This window comes from Pagrus pagrus, assembly GCF_965226575.1.
Source record: "Pagrus pagrus genome assembly, chromosome: 8".
NCBI lineage: Eukaryota > Metazoa > Chordata > Actinopteri > Spariformes > Sparidae > Pagrus > Pagrus pagrus.
Genome location: NC_140192.1, coordinates 12,096,263 through 12,118,459, shown reverse-complemented (window position 1 = coordinate 12,118,459; position 22,197 = coordinate 12,096,263). Strand labels below are relative to the sequence as shown.

Below are 22,197 nucleotides of genomic sequence, written 5' to 3'. Positions count from 1 at the left end.
ATGCAGTTTAACCATGTAGGAGAGCGACATGATATTTGTCTCTAGCAATGCTCGCCAGCTAATGTCTGTGACAACAACAGATGGATTGATGGAATTTAGCACAAACACTCATGATTCCCAGAGGAGGAAGCCTGCTGACTTTTCCTCTAGCGCCACCATGATTTTGACTTTGTCGTTGTGAATTGGATGACTAGTAAAAAAAAAAATGTTGATCCCTTAACTCTCTGTATGGCATTCATCAGGTGACATATATTTCAGCTATACTTTGTATTTAGTGCTAATTCTCTAATCTAATCTAAACAGTAATGGTGAATCTGCTAACATCGGCATGTGAACGTGCTGACATTAGCACCTGAATACAGCCTCACAGAGCTGCTAGCACAGCTTTAGACTCTTGTTCAGTGCTTTTAAGCAATGAAAATATATTTTTCATATATGTAGGTCTTATCTATTACTAAGTTTTTATTATTATTATTTGTATCAGTTTAATACTGTTATGACACAAGCTTTGAAATTAGGGTCATTTTCATATGCTTTATATCATCATTTTAATTCTTATATTTGCCTGCAATGTATTAATACATATATGAAATGATATATTCTCTCTATATTGGCGAATATAAAATGATTGCCGTTTTTCATACATACATTTATTCATACAATATTGCCATGTATTATTATACATATAATATAAATTATAAATATATTATCTAGTAATATATGCAAAATATATTTTAATTAATAAATGTTTAAAAAACATACTAGTATACAGTATGTTATGTAGTATCACAATGTGCATTCATTTTATTTTGTAGCAAAATGATGAATATATGTATGACATATACGAATAATGCATTTTTTTTATATATTACATTAGTTTTTACCGTATGTGTCTATACACTATATGCTTGTTCCATCACATACTTTGTTTTGAACTGTAGTAAATATGCACTCTTTTGCATGTATAATCCTCTTCCGCGGACTCCAAAGTGTGCTGTCAGTGCTCTAAAAGTGAATTAATTAATAGCGATTCTGACAGTGCTCTGAAGTTAGTGGAGTATTGTAATGGTTCTGTAAAGTGGCACTTTGCAAACATTATACCAGCGGACTGCGAGGTCGCTAACATGGTCATGAAGGTTGTTGGAAGGGCAGCGAATGTGACAGCGGTGATCACGAACATGCATACTTTCGACATCCGAGTGTTCAGTCTGGTAAGGAAGTGAATTAATGCTAATCTTTGCAGCTTCGTGAGCCAAAAATCTACCAGCAATGTGATGCATCACATACAAGCTACAGCCATCTTGCTATTGTGTGGCCTGTTTGTTTAATCTATGTCTGTCAGGAAAGTGGGCAATTTGCAAGCTGCAAGTGCTCTTAATATAAAAACGTTGAAGTAGGGTGGCTCATTCCCACATTGCATCCCCACCTTTCCTCCTTCTCTCCCACTTTTGGCTGTTTGAAGTGGCGGCTGGAGAGCTGTAACAGGAGTATCATTCACTGTAATGGTGGAGCGTCCTCCTCCACAGCCCTCACTTAGATCACTTAATCCACTTCAGCAGTCCAGCGCTGTGCTCTGCGTGAACACAGCACGTTCACAATGGGAGGTGAGACAGAGACTAGCGTTGACCTGTCAGCATGTACTAAAATGCCACTAAAACACTCTTGTTTTCCAGCTCACTTAATATGGATGATGGACTCTGCCTGCCGCACAGTTCGAGTCAAAATCTGAAGCTTTTTTGGCCAGAAGTTTGTAACACTATATTTAAAAGAGGACATAACATAATTATTGTGATATTAGTGTTGTCCATAACATCCACCACTGCTACTACTTGTTGTATTCAATTCCTTTTTAAATACAGAGGTTTGGGTAGAGGTTTGCAGTGAATGCAGATAAAGTGACTGACTTAGAAGTTCAACAGTATGTTTGGGCACCTATAGGGTGTTTCGGTAGTCCAGAGCTGAAAAGTTAACAAATCAAAGGACGAACTCGAAGCTGTTGTTCTGCTTGTTTTGCCACAAGACAGAGGTGTTAATGTCCTTCAGTGACAGAGAGCCAGAACTCAATGGAAAAACCTTTAATGCTAAATGTAGGATGGAGCCAGTGGACTCCTGTGTCACACAAAGTCCATCCCAGCTCACACCCTATTTTTTCATTTCTGCTATATATGATCAAATGCTATGGATACTCTTCAAAGATACATAAAATCCCTCTTGATGCACCTTGTAACACCATGGAGGTAACACAAGGTCATTTTCTTCAGCTAGGCAAGAAGAGAGGAGTCAAAAGATACTTTAAAACAAAATGTTTTTAGTTGAGTTAGTTATAAACTGAATTAATAAAGGATTGTTCAAGTTGTCCCATTTTTGAATGCAGACAAAGACCTAGTCCACAAGTACACAGGTATTTTTAAAAATGAATTTTTTCCCTCCAGTTTAAAGAAAAATCCCATCCAACTTCTGTCCACATGAAAACACAAACGCAGGCTGTCAAACGATGTCAAGTGCACGCCAAAGCAACAGGTGGTGATATAACCTCTACCACAAGGCCAAGTTGGCCCAAAGTCTTAACCGGAAATGGCACAACAACAACAATGGCGCCTCACAGGGGAGAATCATACGTGTGGACTGACACTGAAGTGGAGTTACTCCTCAGTGTCACACTTGAATATAAAGTGAACAAAATCCAAGAAAATGTGGTCTGTACGTGTGTACAGAAGGCCAAAACACATTTGTTTTAAGAAATATCCGTGTACGTGTGTACAGGGCCGGCTGTAATGATTAATCGACTAATTGATTGTCATGCTGAAATCAAAGAATGGGGACCCAAATGCAGAAGACAGCAGGCCGGAAAATCGATGGATGAAGTTTTATTCAGAATATACTCCAGGAACAGGCAAACACAACAGAACAGCAGGGACCAGAAAACACAACAGATGACTCTACAAAGACTGAACTAAAGGATTTAAATACAAACAAAACTAACGAGGGGGATGAGGTGCTGGTGGAGTGAGGTAGAGTGCCTGAGGGTAATGAGAAGGGGAAACAGGCAGGGAAGGAGCTGAAAGGCTGTGGAGAACAGTGGAGACGGGGCCAGACTAACGAAGGTGATGCAGTGCAGGTTTGGAGGGAAAGCAGACCGGGAGCACAGAAACACAGGAACACAGGAACACAGGAGGGGAACAGAACAATGAAAAAGACACCACAAGAACAAAGAACACACAAAAATGACGGGAACGTCACACTGATTGATTCTCAACTATTAAATTAATTGGCAACTATTTGATAATCAGTTAATTTTTAAGAAGAGTCAAAATTCTCTGTTTCCGGTTTCTCAAACGTGAACATTTTCTGGTTCTTCTATGACAGTAAACTGACTCTATTGTTGTATTGTTGTTGTTGTGGGCTCTGGGAAACTCTTATTTACATTTTTCACCATTTTTGGACGTTTTATAGACCAAACAACTAATCAATTAATTGAGAAAATGTTCAACAGACCAATTGACAATGAAAATAAGTATAAATAAAAGGACCCTTCCTCTTCCAAAGGCTTGGCTATTCTCGCCTTCATTAGACGTTTAAGTGAGACTCATTTTAAAATGGATACAAGTACTTTTATTGACTGTTTATTTCCTTTTTCATTCATGTTCAGCAGATGACTTTGAAATTGATGAATAAAAAGCACAAATTGGTGCATAAATATTGGCAAGAATGCAGGAAATTAAGTGTCTGATACTCGAAAATCTCATCAGGTTCCCCGGGCATGGGGCCACTGGCTGGGTGTCCCTTATTTTTCCAGCAGTGAAGGTGGCAACCCTAATGCAGACATACGTTTTCTTCAACATCTGGACACAGAATCATTGATGCAGAACATTTTTGTAACATGCAGCAATGAATCCGTCCACAAACCCTTTCTCTGAAACAGTTTGGCAACAGTATTTTCATAGTAGTTAGTTGCATTATTTGTTAATTACCTAGATACTAAATCATGAAATTCAAGCCTTAGTCAGAACAAACAGTGAATGAGTCTCAGACAAAATACTTCACACAATAATTTAATAAAATCAACCACAGACTAGAAAAAGAGAGCAAAGGCATTTTGTATTGAAGAGGGGAAAACTAGCAACAGGAAGTTTCTTTCCACTGTAAGCTTGAATTATTACATGTTTACAGTAAATTCATAACACCTTCATGAGTTCAGTCAAGCTAAATGCTCTACACACCATCATTGTACGTAACATCTCTGTATCAGCTCATGTTAGCCAGCTCGCTTGTAGCAATCAGATGAGACGAGTAACATTGAGGTTTGACTCTTGACAAGAAGTATAACCGAGGCGTACTTTATATTTTCTATAATTAATGGAGATGAAGGTTGCAGTAGCTATTGAGTACAGAAGGTACAGGCTTCATGACTCATCCGAGAGCAGAAAAAGCAGCCGGGGTTGTCGATGTCAACAATGTGAACAAATAGTCATTTTCATTTGAAAGCGTAGCTGACTGCAGCAAACACAGAAATGGTTCAGGTTTAAAGGAAAGCACAGAATACGGCGAACACTGAAAAACAAATCAATATCTCGAGGACCCCATCCGAATATAATATGCCACCGTGTGTGGCTGTCAGAGAAATTAGAAAAGTATCAGTCATGACTGGTATTATCGCTCAGACAGTCTCCATTCAACTTTTCCTCTTGAGAAGGGGCTTCACAGAAAATAGCGCCTTTGCATTCACATCAGTTCTTGGAGTTATTGTCACTAGTCTCTTCAACTCGAATAGACCTCTATCTGTGACGCAGCTGAAAAAAATCATATCATACAGAAATTTAAAAAAAAGAAGTACTGGCCATCTTCGAAAAATGCTTCTCCTTTGAAACATTTTCTTTTCAATGCGATACACTATCAGACCTTTTTTTCTGCAAGGAGACGTGCTCAGAAACTTTGAGAGGAGTTAATACTTGCATGAGAGTGTACCAGGCTGCCACCAACTGATCTCTTTCAGATTATATTTAAGTATTACGACCTGACAGTAAAATAAGACTGATAGATGGGTCTCAGGCAGATTAGCACTGAGCATGAGCACTGCTCAGTGTATCAGTTTGAAAGGGAAACCAGATGATACATCATTAAACACATTTAAAGCAACATTATTTAACTTTTTAACATAACAGTTTCAAAATCATTTTGATGGTACAGTGTCTTGTAATACAGTGAATGGTGTCTCTGTCTCGGCCACTCCGCCCCCCTACCTGTATTTAGCCAGAAACATAGGTTTTAGGCTACATTATATCAACAATAACATGACAATAGCATGTTCTAGCACATATGAGATTATTATTATTATTATTATTATCATATTTCAATCCCATATTCAAAACTCTGGAAACTTTGTTTTTCTGTCTTTTTGCACTTTGAACTTGAAATTGAAGCTGTAATATGCAACTTCTGGGATAAAAATAACAATATTCAAACAGATTTCTGCATCCATAAATCAGCCTGTTTATAGTTCTGTTTGGTTTCAAAATAATGTAGCTGGCCTCAAAACAACCTTTCTGTGATTACAATTATGGGTCCCACAAGAGCGGCAATAAAATGATTAAGTTTTCATAGTGAACTTTCAGATAATTAAGTTTAGTCTTGTAGTGCTTTTTCGTTTTTTCCTCTACTTAAATGTATTATATCAGTTTTTATGCATGTAAATAGTCTTGAAAGTTAAAAAGCCCAAAGTCTGCGCCAACGGGAGCTCCTCTCTCCCACAGAAAACACTGCTCCTTAAACACCTTGTCAGTTGTCCGCCTTGACTTCTTGACATCATGACAAATGTCCCACATTTGTATAATTTAAATGGACAGGAGCTAAAACAGAGCGTTTCATACAGAAAGTGCTGCAGCACTGGACAGTATGAGAAAACTGATGTTTTTTGAGCATTAAAGCATGTAAACATATTCTAGTAGTAACCCAAAATAAAATTATTAACCTTAAAATGAGCATCATATGTCTCCTTTAAATGGTCGTTTAAGGTTAAGATTAGAGATGGTTGGTGTTGTTGTATCTATCAGGGACTTGCATCCCTGCCAATAAATACTGTTGTGCTGTGTTTCTGGAGGTCTCTCTGTAAATAAGTGTCTTGTGGTCAGGGGGTTGCAGCAGAAATGAAATATTAACACAACAAGGACAGAGCCTGAAAGCAGAAAGAAAAGCACAGTGAAGAATACGTCAAAAACATCTGGTTAATGGCACCATGCTTCAAACAATCAGACTGAATCAGCTGTAGTATGTTTCACGTGCATGTGTTCAGCAAAAAGGACAACTGATACAAACTGAGCTGGATATTCTTGGTTACCATTTGTGTTACTTTGCGGATCTTTTTTTTTTTTTTTACTAAAACCCATCCTAAAATGTTGCAAGATGTACAGAACGGTAAATTTTTTTTAGAAAAACACTCCAACAGCAGAGTCCAACACATTTCATCTCCGTGTAGTTGAACACTCAGCAGGACGAGATGGAGTCAGAAGCGTAGCAGCATAAAGGCACTGTGTTATTTCTACAAGCCAACAGACGTAAATCCAAGAGAAATCACGAACATATCGCTGACCACTTGTTTTTGTCCAAAAGGTCCAAACAAAAAAGATCCAGGCAGGAAATGGAGGGCTGGTTGACCTCCAGACACCAACCAAACAGTTTTTTACTGTAATCTGTCGGACAGAATCCAGCGAGCATCCAGAGGAGTCTGAACGGAGAAGAGTCTGAACTGAGGGGGCAGAACCAAGTGCAAAGGGCACACAGTAGTGAGGGCACTGAGGGCAATCTTGTTAGTCTGTTTGTTCATCGCCCACAGGATCGAAACACACACACACACACACACACACACACACACACACAAGAAGACTGAGCTCACACCTTGCTAATAATTATGAGGGTTGTGAGAGAAAATAAATAAAAAACATTTAACGAACACATACAGCAGGTATGTATAGACACAGGCTGCACTTAAAAGATTGGTTTGACTTTTTGGAAAATATTAGTTTGCTTTCTTGCTGAGATTAAGATGAGAAAATCTATACAACTCTCATGTCTGAACGGTGAATATGAAGTTACAACCTGCAGCTTAGCTTAGCACTACGTCTGAAAATATACGGGGACCTCATCATGCTGAGCTAAGCTAACCGTGATAGCAGTCTACTACTTGAATGATGATGCAACCATCCCTATGTGAAATCTGCTAAATGTAATCGGTCCACTGGCTTGTTAAGGAGATTTTTTTTTCTACACATGTAAGGCTGATGAACATAGCGAACAAAAAGTTGTCTTGACATCAAAAAAAAGGCAAATTTGGTATGAGGTATTAGCATACAGTGCCCGTAGGCAAGAATGAGACAGATCCACAAAAAACAACAAAAGGTCGGCTGCCTTTCGAGCTCATACTGATAAAACAGTTCAGCTTTTATGCAAATATAGAAGGGGAGGCCAGTTGCTTGCAATCTGCCACCACACAACTACATGCCACTAAATCCTACACACTGTTACTTTAATATGTGCGCAATGGCTACCACTGCGTATCACCAGTGTTCCTGAAGTAGCAGTATGCAATAGCAGAGAAACTTCTAGAGCTTGTCATCACAGCTGCTTGTTCTCCCATGATATTTACATTAAGACAACAGTAACCCTCTCAAGTGTTTCTATGTTTAATTGTGAATGTTTATGTGTCGTTACAGAGGAGATATTCTGGTGTCAGTCAGGGATGATCGGGCCCTATTCGAACAATGACAAGCAGCTACACATGTGTTGATAAAACAAAACAAGTATATCAGAGGCCTTAAAGTATAAAGGAATGTTATCTGGCGTAACAACAGCATCCTCTCACATCCAGTGCACAAGGACATTCACTCATCCTCACAACATCAAAAAACCACTCAGTAGAAAAAGAAAAATCTCTGTGTTCAGTTCTTCCCGTTTTTTTTTTTATCCCGGTAGAATAAAAGGTCAAAAGGTTGTTGTCCAAGAAAGACTCGGTCTGTTTGGTTAGTTCCTTTCAAATCCATTTTATACACATTAAGAATTGTACATTGATGACAGAGACATCACATAGTGCCTGGGTGGAAGGATGGCCTTGTCAGTGAACAACCGCAGCCCTCCTAGTAGTTGACCTCGTAGACAGTTGCTTTCTTATCTCCTGAGCCCGTCACGATGTACTTATCATCTATGGAGATGTCGCAGCTCAGCACTGAAGAGGACTCCTTTGACTGTAAGGGGAGTAACACGTGTGGAAATGTAAAAAAAAAAAAAAAACAAGAGAGAAAAGGGATGAAGGCCATGTGTTTGACAGACAGGGGGACTTTATTCAATTTATTTCTCAAGTTCAGTCACACATTTAACTCCCACTGCAACTTTGTGTTTCCTTGCTATAAGGCTTTTTGGTCAAATTTTTGTGTCCTTCATAAAAAAAAAGTCCCAGAATGAGAGCTGAGCATGTGGCTACATTTTTACTTTTAAAGATTTCTGATTTTCACTCGAGTGTACACCGTTCACGATCGTTCCTGTCTATGGATGACCATTTAACTTTTTACCTAAGGTTTTCCACAGAAAGCTGACAGCCAGTAGGCAGAACAGTTTTAGATGAAGTTTGTAACTTTCTGACTATTAGACGTTACTGTACTCTGCCTCTCAGCTTCCTGTCATCCATGTTTATGTTCTTGTGCTACATCTTTCCACACTTACCTGGAATATGCTGGCTCCATATGGGGTTCTCCATGCGTTGAGCAGATTGTCTTTTCCTGTGCTCACAAACCACTTCCCTGGGGAGGATGGCAAACTTCATTAGGCCTCATCAAGGCAAACTATTTGCCACAAATTTAACACACATCTTAACACTTAATTTACATAAATAGGACTTAACTGAACCATTAAAACTCATCTTATAAATCTAAAAAAATGCCCAAAATGTATTTTGCTCTTATAGAAGATTTTGCCAAAATACAAGGGATGCTTTTGGAAACTGAAATACCAAAGAATTATATATATCATAATCTGGTCCATTCAAATGACAGTTCAATTGGCACAACAACTGCCTCAAACAAATCTTGTCTTAACAACTATCGGCATTAGATTGTTTTATTTTTGGTGCAGGGGTAACTATTTATTTGATAAACCTAATGGTAGTGCAGTCACACACTGAGATATTCAGTGGAGAGTGAAACAAAGTGTAACTGAGCGGAAATGTTGCTTGTAGTCTTGTTAAATACACAACTGTGTACATTTGGGAAAGAAAAGGGGACTCCATGAGGTGCACATTCAGAATTACCTGTCGCATTCACACTTGAGTGTGTTAATGAAATAATTCTAGTTATCTGTGTGGGAGTGTTTCAGCTGTGTGTGTGAAAGCATCACACTTGTATCTCTGCGTTGCTTTCAGTATAGTATGTGAATTAGTCTGGGTTCATGTGTGTATGTGTGAATATTTTAATTGTGTGCGTGAAAGTGTTTCCACTTATTTGTGTGTGTGTGTATTTCATTAAATCATGTGATGAGTTTGGTTTTATGTGTGTATGTGAGAGGTAATTCTGAATTATGCCCCTAATGGCTCTTCATAGTTCTGGAGGCAAACTTAGATAAACAGTGTCTCAAGTCTACCTACCTACACTGTTGGTGCAAAACAATGTTACCACACAATGTGGTGAAATCCTTGAATAGTGAAAAATGTCCAACTGAACACCAGCTCCTTATTTTAACCACTGGAGGGCGGATTTAATCACTTTTATTGTGAAACCAACATATAATACTCAAATACTGTCAGCATGAGCTCAAAATGCTTATTTTTAGAGATATTTCTTAAACTTTAGTGTGGTCGTTATCTGCAGCACAGTACTGGTAGATTCAAAATTAAACAATAGTAGAGGCCTGTTGGTCAATTTAAGCATTAAGTAATGACAATGTAACCCACTGAGGCAATGCGATGCAATTTTGGGCTATTTAAATAAAGTTTTGATTTGAATTGAATTTAATGTAAAATGTCAAAATAATCCATTTGCTCCTGCAAATAATTCATGCTAACACTTCAGTTTATACTATGCTAGCTAATTCAAGTTTATGGAGTCTCAATCTTCACTGCAAAAAAAGTAATTATTGGTTTGGATTCATGTGTTGTAGACTCGTCCAGCATGATTTCTGACTGTGCAGTGCCTTCTTCTGAAAATCGCCTTCATTTACATTGTAAATTCACATTTCAGCTCATTTTCACGGTCTCCTACACAAACCTGCCACATTTAGTCACATTCCCACATCCTTTACTTACCATGTAGCACTATAAACCTGCTGCAAATTGTTATTTTCACTCAACATATATAACGGTTTTCATGAATTCACACATAATACAATTAACAAGCCATTTTTCCCCAGGACTTGGTGCATATATTCATGTAAGATCTTTCCATACATACTGGTAGAAACATGTCTGAAGACAGAATCGTGTTGATAGATTTGTTGATTCTTACCACAATGAGCGAATCTGAGTGAGAGCACACAGCTTTCATGCAGGTGGAGCTGGTACTTGTCAGGTTTGGTGACATGTAGGACCTCCACATTGTTGTTCTCCATCCCCACTGCCAGCCACTCTCCCGTTGGACAGTATCCCAGTGAGAAGATCTGCAACCAAACCCAGCTGTTATGACTCTTATAGTTCATATAATTGAAATACATAATAATTTCTTATCTCAGTATACCTTCTTTTTCTTCGCATGAAGACTGTGTTTGGGTGTGGGGGTGGGCAGTGATATTAACATATCTATGTATGCTGGCAAAAGTCATTTGTATGCTTTTCTACTTCAGCAAACATTTCAGTCCCTGATGTGCTAATCTGTTGAAACAGATGGTTGTTTCAGTTTCTAAAATCATGTTAAGTAACAGCAAAAGTCCTGCTGGAAAAATCAGGAATTGACAATTTAGTAAATTTTTTTAAAAACTCAACATTTTATTTTCTGTAACAAAGACCAAAATAGCACACGGAGAATACACCTTATGTCTCCATAAACCTGGTAAATACAATCACATTTTTTCTATGCCAAATCTCTTGTCTAAAAATTACTGAAGCTGTGTTTTTGGGGAGGTTTAGCAGTCTAAGAACAGATATCATGAGACAACATCAGCACTCCATTGTCCATCTCTCTCTCTCTGTCGGCCCTGCCCTCTCTTCAATGCACACTCACCTCCTCCAGTGCACACTGAGTTTGTGAAATGGGTCTTTTCAGGAAAAATTGCAGTAATGGTCAATTATTGCTGCTCTTCTCCTCACCTGAAAAAAAACTAAATTCCAACTGCCATTATTATTAGTGTTAAAGGTATTTGAGCGGACGGCTCCATCTGGCCTTTATTGTGGGTTAAATGTTCTGAACTGAGCTTGTAAATTACTGCAATAAAGCAAAGCCTGAGAGTGTAATCACACAAACTGCAAATGGCTGCGACTTGTCCTGAAATGGACAATTTTCAACAATCTGTGCCTTTTTCTTTAACCACCAAATAATAATAAAAAGCAATCCCGTGTGCAGCTTACTGACTGAACAAACTACAAACCACACAACTGCGACACAAACTATGACCCGTACCATATTCTAACAGCAGTAGATATAGTTTTGCACTAATAGGGTGTGTTTGTCTGTAAAAACGTGTACCTGAGAAGTGAAGTCGTGCTGCTGCAGCTGCCGTCCCTCCCTTAGGTCCCAGGACCGCACGGTGTTATCCAGGCCTCCAGTCCACAGCTTGGTCCCGTCATTAGAGATGTCTATACAGCTCGCCCCGTCAGTGTGGCCCTGGAACTGCCTGCAGAGAAACACTCAAGTCAAACAAAACCATGCACAATGTTGCAGTTTTCATCAAACCAAAGAACCTGCAGAAACACTGGTCTACTGTATGTCTGCAACTGAGTGACACTGACTCTGGTATAGTTATTGATTATAACATTGATCACTGATTCGTCCAGCACTAATCAAACCCAGCTCCATACCTAACCAGAGTCTGGTTGTGAAGATCCCAGACGGCTATGTTTCCATCGGAGCAGCAGGAAAAGCAGACCTTGGAGTCGGGGCTGATGGCCAGAGCGTAACATGCAGGTGCCGATGAAGTCAGTTCAGCCTTGATCCGCGGAGTTGGTGTAGCCAAATCCCAGATTGACAAAGTACTCGCCTCGCCCCCCACAATGAGAGTCCGCCCATCCGGAAGTAACCGACAGGAGCGGATGTAGTTATCTCTGTTCTGGTGTGACAGACGCACAGGAGTACTTTGTTACTGTTAATTAATACGTTATATTGCAGTGTCATGTATGTAAGGGTCACTGCACTCACAAGGCAGTCCAGCTGGGACACAGGGGTCTTGTTACCCGGGTGACTGATGTCCCACACCTTGACGCAGCCCTTGCCGCCGGTGTAGACATGACGCGTGGGGTTACTGATGGTGACAGCACACACCACCTCCCCGTGGCTGAGAGTATTGATCTGTCGTGCGTGGCGCGGGATGCCAGGACCGATCAGTGAATCCGGAGGAAAAGGCACAGGCTGCATTTGTCCATCAGCGCTCACATGAAAGGAGTAAGCTCTGGAGGAAAGAAAAGTGTCATGGGGTGGTGAGAGAACAGAGAATACACAGAAGAGGAAATAACTTTTGACTTATTTAACACTGTGTCTGTATTCGTGCGGAGGAAACATACGGTTTTCCACCAGGAATGCCTGACAGGTTGGGAGGAAGGCCGGGGACACGTATGTGGTGGTGAGGATCAAATCCCACCTAGAGAACAGGAGGAAGAGAGTTTAGAAACAATTCAACCACAAACACTTTACAGAAAAACCAGAGCTGTTGGTATCTTGACGATTATATTCTGTTTGTCACTGACGATGACAATATTTCAATGTGAGGCAGGCTCATATCATCATTTCTGATAGCTACCCACTAAAATAATACTCTCTTTAAATCACACACATGGGGTCAAAAGTTGTAAATCCAGTAATAAAAGTCACATTTAAAATGATCCTAATTGGAACATGTACAATGTGTGTGTGTGTCGGGGTACCACTTGTGTGCGTCCATAAGCTGCCACTGCAGCGGCAGCCACCGCGCTCATCTGTGGAGAAATGTTATGTAGGCCGGTGTAGGCTGCTCCCGCTCCACTCAGCTCTCCATTTATACCCGGGTGGGGAACCATTCCAAACGGACTGGGGTACGAGCAGGGCACCGCCAATGGTGTACGGAGACCAGGAGCTACAAGAGACAAAACGCTGTCTGATAAGCTGGGACTTTTACATTAGCCTACAGGTAAGAGGGCATGTTTTATCTGATACATCTGATCTGATACAGCTCGCGAATCTGGTATTTCATCAAACGTTATGATGTTCTGGCTCAAAATGAGATGACTATCTTTATGCTAATCAGAACAGTTTCAAGAGAAGTTATTTGTTCTGTTTGAAAAACTCACCCAGCGCCTCGACTCCTGTCAGTTTACCGGGTGCTGTCCTGAGGCCTGGGGTGGAGGTGCTGCTGGGTGTCGGGGCATCAGAGCGGGATGTGGGGGTGCTGGACTTTGACACAGGCGTTGTGGACTTCTCGTTCTACAACACAAAGTGGCAAAGTCATCTTACTCACAAATGGTTGAACACTAATCTAAAACACTGAAACACCTTCATTCTCTTTTATAGCTTACATGATTATTATAAATGTGTAAAAAAAAATAGAAAAACTACCCAGAGAAACGATGAAGAAGAAGATCAGAGGGCTATAATTACCCAGATGACTCACCAAATTAATCTCTTTGGATTTGGATGAAGGTGTGCTGCTGGAGGAGGCGATGGAGGAAGGACTCAGCGGAGCGTCCTTCTTCAGCAGACGACGCTTGTCCAAGCCGTTCTCCCGAGGTGAGTGGGCGGGACTTCCTCGAGGAGACACTGGATCCTGTGGTGAGTGAGCACAAAGATGAGAGTTAGATTATGTTTTTTCTGATCAGGTAACGCAAAAGACGGCATCCTGCTAAACTGCTGTACCTCGTTGGAGACGTCCACTACCAGGTTGTCATCGCTCTTCTCTCCATCACTTTCCTGGGAGGGGACACACAGAAGACGAACACTTGACGCACTCGTGTATGTGTTAAACTTGCATGTGCATTTCATGTGCTCAGCATTTTGGATCAAATGGATGGACTTGGGGTCTTGAAAACTTCCTCTATGCGTCCATTTATGAAGGGTCCTTCGGAGAAAATTAAACTATCTCAATTCTTCCTCTCTAAAAATACAGATCTCAGTGCTTTTATCAAATGTATCATCCCATTTATTTGATAGTAAAATGGTGATCATAAAATGTAATTGTTTTGTAATAATAAAATTTGAATTTAATATGGATTAATGAATGTTCTGAGAGAAAACCATAAAGACTAATCATCCCTGTGGCATTATTCCTTTTGTATCTTTGCACGTTTTAATTATAATATAAAGTGGTCAAAATGGTTCCATTGTGTAGCATCCAGATGGCTCATTTGGCTGCAGTACAAACCATAAACTGCAACACACTGAGTTCAAAACCAAGCAACAACCTCTGACATGTCAGGTCTCTCTCTCACTGTGTTTTAATTGCCAACTAGATACTCAGAACTCTGCTGATGTAGTAGTTCTGCCCTTCCATCGTCATCAATTTGAAATTAAAAATGTACTCATTAAGACAGAAAAAACAAACGTGTGTTCACCCACATAGCGTGTAGACTCCTTCTCATCTGTCTTCTGTTTCTTGCTGTCGGAGGAGTAATCGCTTGAACTCCTGTGCTTCTCTCCGGTCCGAAAACTGGCCGAGGGAGACACGGACGAGCTCTGGAGGAAACAAGAACGGTTTACTTAAAAGAAGCTGGATCAGCAAAAATTTCCCTGGACTGAAGATTCTCTGCAACTGCACAAATAATCATTGCTACCTTTTTTTTATTTTTCATGTCTTAGAAGCAGCTGTGAGGCTGATCTTTAAACGGTTTTCCTTGAAACTACCTTTTCACCAAAGCAGGGAAGCTTAAAAAATGTTTTGGTGTATGTGCCACGCGAGCAATTCTCATTGGATTGAATAGGCGCCATCTTTTGCGTCTAGTTTTACATAAATCTGTGTATGAGGAATGTTACTGACGTCTCATGCCCAGTGAAAAGCACCCACTTAAATCCTAAAAATCTTTTGCATGTGTCAAGACTTCCACTTTGAGCTAAATTAGAATAAATCAGCCAGAAAGCAATGCCAACCGTGCTCCGCATCACTTTAAAAACTCCTCTGCCTCTCAAAACATTTCCACCGTATCATACAATAACAAAGCAGCGCTGCGTCCTTGACAGCTTGACTACCCCATCATGGCTTGAACTCAGCATTATTTTGAGATGCGGGGTGGAGGGGTGGGTGGTTGGTCCACTGATGTCTCTCTCTCCTTAATCAAATATGGCATCCTTTAAATACCATTACTGAAGGATTAATCCTCTTTGAGAAGCAAAGATCAAAATAAGGTCAACTAAACATTTCCCCTCTTGCTCCGCCTGTCCCTGCTGATCTCTCTCCCTCTCTGTGTCTCGCATTGGGAGGCGCTCCTTACCCCGGCAGACGACGGACAGAGAGAAGAAAAAATAAAGCAGGACCTTTAACTCGACCTTTCCACTAACTCACGCTTGTAACCTTTCCGCTGCCCTTTGCCGTGCTGCAAGTGTTGATGACAAAGATTCTGTGGGGGAGGAGTGAGGTTCGCTGTGTGCGTGTGTGTGTGTGTGTGTGTGTGTGTGGTCATGCAGCACTTGTACCTGTTTACATTTTAGTACTCCGTATGTGAAAACAACTTTGAGACGTCAGTGTGTTTTACAGGTGTGTGTCTCCTCTTGAGTGAGACAGAGCAGGTTGAGCCCCCTCTCTGTCTTTCCCTTCCCAGACTGATTAGGTTAATTAGCCTGCAAATTAGCTCTTTCAAAAACATCAAGGCAAATTAATTTCGCTGCAGAGACAAATGAAGGCTCTGCCAGGCAGTGAAAGCATTGTGAGCATGGAGAAGTGTGCGGTGTTGCTGGGTGAAAGTATTCATTTAGCAGCACATCATAATTATATTTGCCTCACAGCTTCAAATTGATTCTGATACCTGCTGCCTTCACTGCTCAATTTCAGTTTTGCAAACAGCCCGACTCTTTGGTGTCTCTCCAGTAACGAGCGTCTCAGAATAACCGAGCTCTTCTTGTATATATTAACGTGAATGTTAAATGTTAAATGAAGTCAAGGTCTGCAATCCTCAAGGTGGATGTTTGGGTTGCATTACAGATTAAAAACAAATTAGAGGGGCATAAACTCATTAAAATATGAATGAAATTGCCTGATTACAGATTAATATCATAAACATAATAATGTTCTGTACTTTTACGTAGTCGTTTTTTGGTTATTTCTAAGCAGATGTGTTTTTTACACTGCATCTATTGAGGGAAGTATCACAATCAGAGTCAGGTTTATTGCCAGGCACGTTTTCACATACAAGGACTTTGCCTTGGTGATTTGGTGTAAAACAGCAAACATATAGAAGAAAAATGAAAGAAAAGTCGAGACTCTTCAATATTAAATTGAAAATTTTTCAATAAAGCGTGAAAACTAGAAGGGCAATCAGAGTGTCCCCTCCACTATGACATGCAAATCTCCAAGCGTTGAGTTCATGGTCAGTATTATTACTTGTTCTTGTAAAGCGTAAGGTTCAAACATTTTTCGTTATTATCTCTGGTGGAGTTCACTGCAGACAATTCACCTTTGGACCTGAGTGAGAGTATATATTTAAAAACATTGCATGGTATGTGTGTATTTACATTTCCATAACCACAGAAGAGAAAAAGGCGTTGTTACAATTGTATTGGTTAGAGAGAAGAAGAAAGCACGTTTGTCACTTTACAATCTACTGGATTTTAAGAAGTATGGCAAAGCACTTTTTTCATATTGTGGTATAATTGGGTACAAACTGAGTACAATAAGTGGCACGCAAAACTCCCATTTTTGGACATGAAATAAGTTAATTTAAAGAAATGTATATTTCATATGCATGTCATGCGTAAATACGCCAACCAATAATTAGTTACGAGCTAAACTCAAACTTTGATGGCAAGATAGTAAGCAGAGGTCAATAAAGGGTTCAAAAACACTACAAACATGGCTCCAAACTGGAACTATCGGCAAGAGAAGTGCGGAACAGGTGGAGAACATTTTGAGTCGACCTGACGAAACTGAAGTGGACAACAGTGAACCGAGCACGAGTGTTAGTGGCTAATTAAGCAGCGCTGCTTAAGCATCCACAGCACCTGCTGAAGTTAGCAGCAAACGGCTGTATTGAGTAAGCCTACGCTACGCTGTATTTTAACATTGGTTATAATGGTGGTACTTAGGGAGCCTAATATTTTTTGAGATGGTACACGATGTAAAAAGTTTGGGAAACACTGCCCAGATCCACTCTGAAAGTTAATGGGTTCTTCCTTGGCTAATGCTGCACTCTCCCACCAAGTTTTAATGAAAATCGGGCCATAGTTTTTCCATAATCCTGCTGACAAACACACAAACACAAACTTATGAAAGAATATGTAAAATATATCGGTTTTGAAAATGAAGATATCATTTGAAACGAGGGAATGGAATGTGCAAAATAGTGACAAATGAATGTGCAAATGTTCACAGCAGGAAGCATTCAGAATATGTGCACTGTGCAGAGATAATATCCAAAAATTAATGCAATGCAGTGAGTCAGATGGGGAGGCTTCACATTAATGTGGAGTCTAGGGTCTTTTGGGCGGAATAAGAGTCAGTGTCTTGTTGATGAGACTAGCTGCAGTCAAGAAGAAGCTGATGTGAGGTTTTGGTCTCGATGGAGCGCAGCGTCCTGCCGGAGGGGAAAGTTTCAATCATTCTGTTTCTGAAGTGGGAGGGGTCAGCCACAATCCTTCCTGCTCGCTTCGGGTCACGATCGCCGATAGTAACACTCTCCTCTTTTTAGGGACTCCCTGCTCATGATCACACAGTTCCCATCTGAAGGCTGGCTGATCTGATTGGCTTCCAGCAGCTCTGGACCTTGCTCAAGGGCAGCTCGGTTGTGGTTCTGAGAGAGTCGCTCTTTCGGTTCAAGGAAATGTAGTAGTTAAATTACTCAAATGCCATGAAATGTGATACAACATCATGTAATATGAACAAATTAACTCCGAACTTCAGTTTTCATGCCTGCGTGGATGCAAAGTGCTGCAAGAGCTAAGAAAAAAGAAATGTGAACATCTAGACAGAAAATATGATTGAGAAGCTCCATGAACACCATGACCGTATTTGTCTACAGTATACTTAGTTTTTTTTCTACCTTCCCTGTTTTCTTTCTCTTTCTCTTAACGAAGACTGTAGTTTGCTTCATGCAGCCGTGCAGTGAGAAAAAGACATGTCTACTTTTTGGAAACACCACAAAATCTCTCTCTAAGTTCAAGTCAGCGGTTCTGATCTTTCACCTCTGATCCTTCTGTTCCATTCAATTTGCTTCTTAGTCTGCAGCCAACACAGCGTGGAAGACTAGACCGTCCACTGTGTACAGACTTTTTAAAATAGCATCCCACCATGAACAAAGACACAGACCGCAACTGTAAACCTCATTTACCAGTGAAAGAAAAAAAAACACAACTAAGGAACAAAAAAGAGCAACTGTTGATACACTCTAAAGGTCAGTCTAAACCTGAAAGTGACCTCTTTTGGAAATAAGTTCTTCTAAACATAGAGCACATAAAAGGATGCAGCCTTTGATCATAACTTAGATCATTCCATTTTTAAAATAATCTCGTGTATCTTTTAATTGCAACTACTCCAAACCATTTATCTCCTTTCATCACAGAGTTGACTGAAAAGGGAACGTCTAAGTAACAATAGCAGAAATGAATGGCGTTGACAACTGAACCTACAATCAAGCACACTGACAGGCTTGAGGAGTCCTTGAACACACCGCAACTACAAAACTGATGATGCAGCCAACAATGAGTACGCAGACGCACATGTGCGTCTACACCCACATACCTTCATCAGTGCGTGAGGTGCTAACACCAAGGACATTAAGGCACAGATGTTCACACACACACTGTACCCTGTGAACTGTTGCCAAGGCAACTGTAGACCACTGACAAGGGGCTTATTGCTTTCATGAAGTGACTGCTGGCCGTGCGTGCATGTGACTGTTTGTGTGTGTGTGTGTTTGTGTGTGTGCATGTTCTCACAGGGCACTAATGAAAGGCATTCATCATTCTGGTCCCTCTATCTTTACTTCTGATATCTGACGACCTCACACACACACACACACAAACACACAAACACACTCATGGGCACACATGCACCCTGCTAATCGCTCCCATCATAGTGCCTACAGCTCTGTGTGTGTGTGTGTGTGTGTGTGTGTGTGTGTGTGTGTGTGTGTTTGTGTATATGCGTGTGGAGGAGGATGAACTACATGGGGGGCAGGAGATAACATATTAAACATTCCTCCCATCTCCACCTAGTCCAAAACACCAGAGAACACACACAGCACGCTAACATCATGCGTATGCGTGTGTGTGTGTGTGCGTGTGTGCGTGTGTGTGTGTGTGTGTGTGTGTGTGTGTGTGAGCTCAGGCTGCCGGAATAAAGAAATGCTAATCTGCTCATTGAGTATTCAACAAACCAAATGTTTGCCTTGGGAAAAAAGCTCTGCTTAAGGGACTAATTACTACAAGTGCTGGATGTAATGTTGCTCTGTTGCCTCCTTTTGCTCCCTCCTTCCTTCACCCATCAGATGGGTGATGTTTTTTCCCTCTGCTCACTTTGGGGTTTCTTTTTCAGCCACTTCTTTCTTCCTCTTTGTGTTCATTTCCAAAAATCTTAATATCCACCAGCCGTGACGTGTCAGCTGGTAATGTTATCATCTTTAAGTCTACGTGTGTGTAGCTGGAACATCCATAGAAGCAGTTTTGAAAACTCAGGCAGGTGTTTATATGTTTGTCTGTCTGTCTGTGGACAGATTTTGTTTGGGCGATAGTGAAACATGTAGTCACGTAATTTTACAAGTGTGTAGTTAAAATAAAAATGAAGACCAAGTTTGATAATGGCTGGGGAACTACTTAGTACTCATGTAATAATGTTGTAATGAGTACTTAGTAATAGTGTAATACTGTTGTCATAAACACTTAGTACTCATTTAATTTCCTTTTTTTATCGGATAGTATGTGTTGAAATATACAGCAGGGAACATCAAAAAGGTTTTATATCTACGTATGTAATGCACATTTAGTATCTAACATTAGAAACTCATCTACAGACAGTAACTGTTTTCTACACAACACTGTTGTTGCATGTTTTACCTGAACACATTGTAGAAGTACATAGAAACACTTTTCGTAAGGAAATCAGAATTTTCAACTGTCATTTTCGCTGTGACTTTGTACAGTAGCAGGCAAGTTGACAAAAATCTTATCTTATAAATATGGTTAAGACATCAGTCTCACTTTGCAAAAAAGTTTTTTGCATAATATCAAACATTACTGTTCAGCCACTAGCAGTCGTGTTATAACTGAAAATGAATAGAGAAGACATTTCTTTCTGTGGATTACTTATTTGAATAGTCTGTCATCCACTAAAGAAATATATTTTGAAAAAAACTTAATGTAAGAAGAAATTAGAGCAGACACATCAGTCCATAATAAAGACAGCATAAAGGTTGGACTTACCTTGACTGAGTCTCTGTCTGAGGAGGTGCAGGGCAGGAGACAGAAAAAAGGAACCGATTAAGGAATGTAATGTGCAAGCACAAAAAAATACAAAGACACACAGATGGAAAAACTGACAGATAATGGAAAAGTCTCACACACAAAGACGTGAGAGAGATCGTGACATTATCTGAGATAATATTGTGAAATGTTATGAAGGGAAACAAAGAAAAATCACGTGACCCATCAGCCAAGTCATTCTCACAATACGCACACTGTTTGCATAAGACCCATGAAGTATTAAAATAGCTGCGAGTGCAACAAAAAGCATTTAGAAAGTTGAATCATGGCTTAGAAACTATGAAGTGCTCAAAACCTGCAGGAGGCTACAAGAGGAAAATCTGACCCGAGTTCATCACAAAGAAATCCACAGTCGAGAAGCATTAAACAACTTTAAAAAATCATCCACAGGCTTGTGTAGGCAACTGAGAGAGACAGGGAAGGTCTCATTTTCCACCTCACATTACAATCCGCTCATATATGGCCGGTAAAGAAGTGATAAATGTAGGTAAATTGCTACAAATTGTTTAATCCAAAAATTGCCTCTGGACTTTGCACTTTGCCATGTTGCGATATCGATATTATATATAATATTGCGATGAATTGTGCAGCCCTACTCAATATAGATATTATCCACACATGATCAGCTGTTTGTATTTACTTCAAAAAGCTGCTAGATTTGTGAATTTAGGCGCTCAGGGGGTCGAAATGACACTAAATCTGGCAACAAAGTCACCGAACAGATAACAGCCTGCTTTACAATAAAGAACTGCATTTAAAAAGACCTGTAATCCCGCACATACACACCCACTCACAGGAACTCAGCTAGAGATGGAATAGGATTGTTATTGATTTTGCTCCTAATGGGGCTAAGTATTACCTGAGTTAGCTTTACTGCAGCTACAGGGCAAGGTTAACAGCTCTGCTGCACTGTAAAAAACCTTCACAGCCATGCTGCAACAGAGTAATTAAGAGCTGGCACACACTGTTTCTATCACACACACACACACACACACGCACACACACATTCTCTCTCTACAGTCTCTATGTACTGTAATTAAATGCTTGAGCTCAAAGTCAGCTCGGAGAAGAAATAGAGGCGTTCTGCGTGTAGGAGAGACAGGAGGCATCATGGTGTTTGTGTATCGCTCCTTATTAGGCCAATTAAAACGGCATAATGACAAATCAGTTTTTAATTGCTTTAACTGCTGTTCATTCGGAGCACTAACAATTAAGCATCAGCATCAATAACAGAGGTGGTATATTTCATAACCTTGACTGAGTTTTCCTGTCATGTAGAATTAGTTTCATGAGCCGAACAAAAGATAAAAGATTCAGTCTTTCTGTCTTTTAAACGCATTTGACTTCTGCTTATCAATAACCAGCCATTCACATTGAATACTGACATGTTATAGAGGTTTGTCTGTATTCTTTTTAAATATCT

General features: G+C 40.1%; 1 protein-coding gene across 3 annotated transcripts in view; it reads right to left on the bottom strand.

Annotated features, from left to right (window-relative positions):
* Positions 1 to 3,993: 3,993 nt before the first annotated feature.
* LOC311260796 (transducin-like enhancer protein 4) overlaps positions 3,994 to 22,197 on the bottom strand; it is a 37,870-nt gene continuing 19,666 nt past the window's right edge. For all 3 annotated transcript variants that reach the window (XM_084359015.1, XM_084359016.1, XM_084359017.1), the window contains exons 8-20: positions 20,715 to 20,731; positions 14,709 to 14,825; positions 14,010 to 14,063; positions 13,768 to 13,920; positions 13,448 to 13,580; positions 13,046 to 13,233; positions 12,686 to 12,762; positions 12,324 to 12,573; positions 11,987 to 12,234; positions 11,655 to 11,802; positions 10,482 to 10,632; positions 8,710 to 8,786; positions 3,994 to 8,234 (exon numbers count right to left, since the gene is read on the bottom strand). In XM_084359015.1, the coding sequence (XP_084215141.1) occupies positions 8,127 to 8,234; positions 8,710 to 8,786; positions 10,482 to 10,632; positions 11,655 to 11,802; positions 11,987 to 12,234; positions 12,324 to 12,573; positions 12,686 to 12,762; positions 13,046 to 13,233; positions 13,448 to 13,580; positions 13,768 to 13,920; positions 14,010 to 14,063; positions 14,709 to 14,825; positions 20,715 to 20,731 (1,721 nt within the window). In that variant the 3' untranslated portion in view covers positions 3,994 to 8,126. The remainder of the gene's footprint in view (positions 8,235 to 8,709; positions 8,787 to 10,481; positions 10,633 to 11,654; positions 11,803 to 11,986; positions 12,235 to 12,323; positions 12,574 to 12,685; positions 12,763 to 13,045; positions 13,234 to 13,447; positions 13,581 to 13,767; positions 13,921 to 14,009; positions 14,064 to 14,708; positions 14,826 to 20,714; positions 20,732 to 22,197) is intronic.